General features: G+C 44.6%; 2 protein-coding genes across 2 annotated transcripts in view; both read right to left on the bottom strand.

Annotated features, from left to right (window-relative positions):
* Positions 1 to 3434, bottom strand: part of tmco6 (transmembrane and coiled-coil domains 6) — a gene marked incomplete at its 5' end in the record, with an annotated part of 51084 nt that extends 47650 nt beyond the window's left edge. The window contains one exon of the mRNA XM_083651674.1: positions 3344 to 3434. Within this exon, the coding sequence (XP_083507800.1) occupies positions 3344 to 3434 (91 nt within the window). The remainder of the gene's footprint in view (positions 1 to 3343) is intronic.
* A 2530-nt stretch (positions 3435 to 5964) lies between these two features.
* LOC310789952 (protection of telomeres protein 1-like) overlaps positions 5965 to 7214 on the bottom strand; it is a 54250-nt gene continuing 53000 nt past the window's right edge. Inside the window, exons 19-20 of the mRNA XM_083651672.1 lie at positions 6975 to 7080; positions 5965 to 6426 (exon numbers count right to left, since the gene is read on the bottom strand). Coding sequence (XP_083507798.1) covers positions 6257 to 6426; positions 6975 to 7080 — 276 coding nt within the window. The 3' untranslated portion in view covers positions 5965 to 6256. The remainder of the gene's footprint in view (positions 6427 to 6974; positions 7081 to 7214) is intronic.

The following is a 7214-nucleotide window of genomic DNA, read 5'->3' as shown; positions in this document are numbered from 1 at the left end:
CTTGAAGTCTCAGCTGTCTGTCTGGCTCAAATCCTCTTTTGTTTGAAGGAAGAATACAGCCGGCTCCTCTATTCAGTCTATTATACACTGACTGACTCGTAGGCAGTTGGTCATTAGGCCAGCCTGTGAATGCTGAAGTGAGACTGATAAAACACTTCCTGTTTCTTCTGAAGGCAAAGTTGCGGGTATAAGACACAACTTGAAGCTGCTCTGTTGACAATAAATTAGACACTGATTTTGTGCACTTCGCCATACATTACAGCTTTTAACAACCACGAGTTGGTAGGCTAACTTTGAGTCAACGTGAGACTGTCAGCCTGCTTCTCACGGTCAGTGAGTCCACTCAAAACAATAGAGGTAGTGTGGACAATAGATGCAAACGAAGTGCAGCTCCCTAAAAAAGCGGGCTAATGTAGACATAGCCTCAGACAAGTAGCATTTTGATACTTGGCCCGGCCTCGGCCGGCCAAGTAAAGGTGGGGATTTGTATAAGTAAATAATAGGGGATATCTGCAACTACAAATTGAAACACAGGAGAGAAACTAGACCTCAAACCACAGATATTGAGTTATTAAGGTACAAAAGTACTGAGATATGAACAGAAGTTTTAAAAATGTCTTTCTCTCTGCTCTCTACTCCAGCACAGAGACATGAGAGGTTCAAGCTGTTGAGGGTGGTTGGTGATAGTCACCACTGCCGGCTGGGTCTAACCAGAGAGAGTCCATTATAGAGGTGCGTCACCGCAGGCTCCGCTAATTCTAACTAATGTTACTAGCAAGTCTCATAAATGGTCACCAGAGCTCTGGTGGTCACAAGTGTTGCAAGATGACTGTGCGTTTCACAAACTCCACAGAAACCAAACCACGCACATAAATACAAAGCTTCCCCTTATTAACTCAATATAGTTGCAACTAAGATATTCGATTAAAAAATAATTTTCCCAACCAGATTTAGCTACTATATCAACAAACTTCACATGTAGCTTTAGCTAATCGCTCCCTGCCAATGTGAGTTCCTGTTGCCAAATCTCATGCGTGTGCTGCAGAGACAGAGGTCTTGAACAATTTTAATTTTCTCCTGATCTGTCTGTCTGAAAAATGCCATTTTAGTGTCAGAATGTTCAGAAGATATGTGGCTTAGGTAAGTGGGCCGAATAATGACTTTGAAGACTATGGGAGCGTCATAATCTGAGATCACGTTCACTTTTCCCATTGACTAATACACTTTTTCCTTCCAAAAACACTGCTATGTGCATTTTGGATTGATATTTCATTGTGTGGTGAGTCCCCGAAGCACAACATGTATTTCAGCGCCGTGAGATGTGTGTTTTAGTGGATTTTTAACAGCGGTTTCCTTGCCCTCCATTCTATGGCGATAATTACTGGTACTAACTTCACTACTGTAGCTCACTGTATACTGCAGGGGGTATCTTGGCTATGTGGGGGGGATGCGGCAAATGAGCTAAACTTAAAAAACCAGTTGACCATCCAATCAGAGTGATTTCTCTCACCGACGGCCCAGACACTGCCGACGCCCTGTCTTCAGCTCTGTCTGTCAGGGCCCAGGCATTTAAGACAGAAGTACTAGGAAAAGAAGAAGTAGGCTGTTTTCTTTCACACCACAAACGAACCGCGCTAGAGTTCACTTGCAAACAAACCGAGACCCACGTTTTCAAGCGGACCAGAGGGGGTCATGCCTATGTTCCCCGGGTTCTATGTTCCCCGCTCCCGAAAAAGGGTCCTATGTTCCCCCCGGGTCCTATGTTCCCCGCTCGTATGCGTGAAGTCGACGAGTGCAAACCGCAATATCTCGAGGTTGTGAGACTTCATTGATGGACTGCATGAGGGAAAGCTCGAGTCTATAGGCTCAGATATATGCACACATTCAGCAGCAGGAGCAGCAACATGCTATCCATAATATTACATTTTTCAGAGAGAGAGAGAGATCAATATTTGCAACATTGACGCAGCACAAATCGCCTCTGCCTATATAACCCACAGACATGCACAAGTTCTGTAAAGCCATTAAAATAAATTGTTTAATTTCGCTTGATATGTAGCCTAGCCCCAGGCTATTATATTTTGGTATTCAAAGTAGTAAGTAAGAACTGGTGATAAACTGCCACCTTTTAGCTGTCGGTGATTTATCCGCTAAAGAAAGCCATTAAAGCAGGCCTATTTGTTTTCGTTGCCTATAAGTCCACATGCTCTATTAATGAAATAAAAAATATATAATGTAAAAAAACATTGGGAAACATATCAAGTGAAATTAAACAATTTATTTGAATGGCTTTACAGAACTTGTGCATGTCTGTGGGTTATATAGGCAGAGGCGATTTGTGCTGCGTGAATGTTGCAAATATTGATCTCTCTCTCTCTCTCTCTGAAAAATTTAATATTATGGATAGCATATTGCTGCTGCTGCCGCCGCGCAGTCACCGACTTGTAATTTATTTTTACTGTCGGACTCGAATGTGTGCATATATCTGAGCCTATAGACTTGAGCTTTCCCTCATGCAGTCTGTCAATGAAGTCTCACAACCTCGAGATATTGCGGTTTGCACTCGCCGAATTTACGCATACGAGCGGGGAACATAGGACCCGGGGAACATAGAACCCTTTTTAGCAGGAGCGGGGAACATAGAACCCGGGGGAACATAGGACCCTTTTTAGCAGGAGCGGGGAACATAGGACCCGGGGAACATAGGACCCTTTTTCAGGAGCGGGGAACATAGGACCCGGGGAACATAGAACCCTTTTTAGCAGGAGCGGGGAACATAGAACCCGGGGAACATAGGACCCTTTTTAGCAGGAGCGGGGAACATAGGACGCGGGGAACATAGGACCCTTTTTCAGGAAAATTGTCAAGTTAACGTAAACGTTGACGAGCTAGAAACGCTGCCCTTCCTGTCTAGGGCGGGCTCTAGGCCGGAACCAGGTAGGGTGACAAAATCAATTGTGAACGGATTGGAAGCCAGGCTCTTTCTCGCCGAGAAGAGCCTGGTGACGCGAGGTTACTCCCGACCAGAGTTCGCTTGTTTGTTCCGTAACAGAGTTCGTTTGCGCTTTCACGCCACCCCAAACGAAGCGCATAATCCGAGGAAACTAACTCTGGCGCGGTTAAGCGGACCAAACAGCTTATGTGAAAGCGACCTGAGTATCACATGAGACAAGCTACCTTCTTGTGCTTGCTAGCAGTAGTAGCACTATGCGCCAAGTCGGTCTCCCGTTCAATTCCAGCATCTTATTTGCATCTCAGATTAGAGCAGACCAAACTTTATATTAATTCCCATTGATTGGCATAATGACAGCTTGTTAAATAGTATTAAAAACAAACAAATTACCTTGCTCTTGCTCTCGCCTCTTCAACTTGAATTCTTCCAGGCTGCTGCCAGGTCGACCAGCTTTGTGGCGAACTGTGTTTAACCTCCACATTTTGTTCGCATGCAATTTAGGTACTTAACTTAACATTGTTGGTTATATATTCATAGTGCACTTCGGATAGTTCACCCTGCTTTACCAAGCATGGCCAAGGTTTTGAGCACGACTTGTTGACATCACATCCATGGTGGTTGCCATTTTGAATTTCTTCTTTGGTTCCTGTAGCGGTCTCCACTTGGTGACGTTACTGCAGCGACACCTAGCCTTTGACCTAGCGAACGGCTTCTTCTTCTTCTTCTTCTTCTGATAGCTTTCCGGCAGACTAGATGCCTTACGGCACATTGCTGCCTCTCACTGATCAGAAATATTACTGTTTATGGTGTGTGGGATTCAGCAGGCTCTTCATTGATACAGTCTTTGTGCCCAGGCTTCTAGCGAACGGCTGTGTTCTTCTTCTTTAATACCCAGTTAAATTCGAATACATCCCATGCTGTTGTGTAATCTGTATGCCTTGAAGATCACAATATAGACAGTTTTAACTTGACAACAATAAGAACCGTCACAACGCACCTGAATATCCGGTTTACTTCCTGTATACATAGCTGAGCACAGGCTGATATTCGGCTCATATTAAATGTTAACGTTAGGCCGTGTCTCCGACAGATACATTAACAAGGTAGCCTATTTCGGTCTTTATGTCTTGTAGTAGTTAGTAGTAGTAGTTGTTGTTGTTGTTGTTGTTGATAGTTGCCATAACAACCACCCCTGTCGGAAAGACGTGCACATGCTGGGTAGGAAGCGTTGTTGTCCCGGAGGCGATATTTTTTTTCGGATGATGGCGAAGGCTATGCGAAGGCATAACCCGCCCCTCTCTGCCTCTGATTGGCCTAGCGTCAAACTTCCATCCAAACACATTCGCTTGGCTATCCTGCATTACATCTCTTTCTACAGTCTGTGGTCAGACCGTCAGACTCAGTGGGTCAGACAGACATACAGCAGTTACGCTTGCTAGCCTGCATGAAAGACGCCAGTGTGTTTATGTTTTTAATATAGTCATATCTATGGTTTATAACGCTGCCACTAATCAGAGGCAGAGAGGGCCAGGGGCGGGTTATGCCTTCGCCATCATCCGAAAAAAAAAATCGCTTCCGGTAAGCTAGCTAGCTAGCTAATGTTAGCTGCTGGTTGGTTGGCTAACTAGCGAATGTTAGCCGTTAGCTAACGTTAACTAGACAAACACAGACATGCAGAGCTCCAAAAACAGAGCAATTCGTGATTTTGTTACTGTAGTTTCCGCAGAGTAACGTCCATGTACCTTTATGGATTGCACGGGGTTGGTATTGTAAAGGGATCTGACGGATAGTGCAGTAACAGTCAGCAGCTATGACGCGTGATTTCTAACCCCACATAAGATAGGCAATAACCACGCCCTGTGCCCGCCTACGCAGCAGTCAAGCGCCGGGATTGGCCGGAGCAAGTCTTTTGTGTTTTTCTAATCCAGCTATGACAGCACCAGCCAGTCGGGGGGAGGAAGTCCATATATGGTCCATCCGGTCATGGGGCACAGGACATTACGTCATCACAGGATAACGCGATTGGCTGGCTCTGTTCAAATCTGAGCCAGCCAATCGCGTTGTCCTGCCTGTTTGGGAACGTGTATAAAAGGCGACCGCAGAGAGGCTGCTGGAGAGAACTAACGAACTGCTGGAGAGGAGGGGAGGGGGAGAGAAGAGGAGTGGAGGGGGGAGAGGAGAATAGGAGGTGAGAGAAGAGGAGAGGGGGACAGAAGAGGAGAGAGGAGGGGGAGAGAAGGGGAGGAGGCGAGGAGAGGGCCGCCAGCGGCACCACCCCACTGGGCACAGACACAGTAAGGCGCGTGCGGGGGAGGGGCACTGCCATCCCTCTGGGCGGCCCTGGTAGTGGAAGCGATCATCTTGCTCTATAATGACCAGAATGGGTGTTGTTCAAACTGAACATTTATTTCTTCAACATGCTGCAGCAGAAAGGGAGATAAGCAGGCGAGAGCAGCCGAGTGCAGTCAGCCAATTAGAGGCAGAGAGGGGCGGGTCATGCCTTCGCCATCATGGGAAAAAAAAGATCGCGTCCCGGAGCTAGCCTGAGAGGCTAATAAAAGCTACATGTTAGAGTAAGCTGACTATCAGTACATTATTGCACGCATAGGCCTATCTTTACATTTAAACGTTTACATAGCAAAAATAGAAATAGAAGTAGGCTATGTCAGTGTTTTCCCCTGAATAGCTGAGAAAGTGGACACTGTCAATAGTTAGCACTGTGAAGCTGATACAATTCAGGTGGTGGTAATGCAACATTTGTGGGGTTGCAGCTGGTGAAAACCGTCTATAATGTGAGTGAAAGGTTGAGAATAAGAAGGGATTTATTGGCTTTTTGTTTACTGCAAATACAAAAATATAAACTACAAGAGTATGACATCAATACAAAATAGGACAAAGATCAATATCACCTCAATTGTCACTAGCAATAACGTACATACAGCCTGTCATTAACAGTGACCCTTTTTTCTTTTTTTGTCCCACCATCCCTCCCTTCCACCCTTCATCCTACCCTAGTGATAAAACTAATCCCATTGGAATCTGTGGATTCTCAGCTTTTATTTGACATCTTATTGGACTCAGTGGTGGAAACAAACAGCAAAAAATCCAACCATTACCACGACCACTGTGGCAGTACTGCAGCGGTAGTGCCCTTGAAAACTATTAACATATTAACACTATTAACAAAGAGAGAAACATGAAATATTTTAACAATCATCCTTAGGGCTCTATACAATGATATTACAGAAACAACTCCACCCCGGAGGCTCTAAGCGGGCTCTGACAGGGCGGAGCCTGGAAGCTCTAAGCGGGCTCTGATAGGGCGGAGCCTGGAAGCTCTAAGCGGGCTTTCACAGGGCATGATGAGGTCACTCTGCGAGGCTTGGTGTGGCAGATCTGGTAGCAGCTCTGGGTCTGTCCATCCTCCTGCTCTTCGTACGCACTGACACACAGGTCCAGCCAGGGCCGCTCAGCTGGGGACAAACAACACCTTAGAGATTAACAATTAATAGAAAATGTTATTATAATAATAAATAACGCAATGTGAACATGAATGAATTTCCAAAATCCCAGAATCTGCAGTTAATTTTTTGGTCCAAACTGGATTTGTGAACAAGGAGTTACAGAATCAAATAATTTCATCAGACTCAAACTCAGTAAATCCTGCCCACTCATATCTATTTTGTTTTATTTAATTAATATTTAAATTTCTTTAAACAATTTTTTAAGTTCTAAAATATTTATGACAAGAAAAACAAGAAGTGATGATAAGAATCTAGTCTTCTCTTGCTTTTCAATTTTGCTTCTTCTGGCCATGCTACTATACACAGATTTCTGTGGTATATTTTGTGTACATTATTAAGTTTGTGAACCCGTGACTTACAGGATTCGAGTACTTTTTCAACCACCGGATATAGGATGTGTATGATCATAGAATGTTTTGACAGATCACATATACCCATATCTAGATAGAATAGGAAAAAACAGTAGATAAACTGGTTGATGGATTTGACGGACATACCCAAACTGCTTCCTGGAGGGCAGAGGGAGTCCATGGTGTGACGGATGCTGTCCTGAGCCTCCTGATTGGCTGCTGCGTCCTCCGCCGACACAGAAAAGAATGATTCCTAATGAAACACACAAACCATTTTATGACTATGATGTTTGGTTTTATTTGATTGTTAAAGGATCATTTCTGCATTTTTCAATCTGGACCCTATTTCCATATTTTTTCATGTATAACTCTCTCTCGTAACGGGGA

This window comes from Poromitra crassiceps (genome assembly GCF_964638095.1).
Source record: "Poromitra crassiceps genome assembly, chromosome: 15".
NCBI lineage: Eukaryota > Metazoa > Chordata > Actinopteri > Beryciformes > Melamphaidae > Poromitra > Poromitra crassiceps.
The sequence above is the reverse complement of the archived record's forward strand: the minus strand, read 5'-3'. Positions and strand labels throughout refer to the sequence as shown.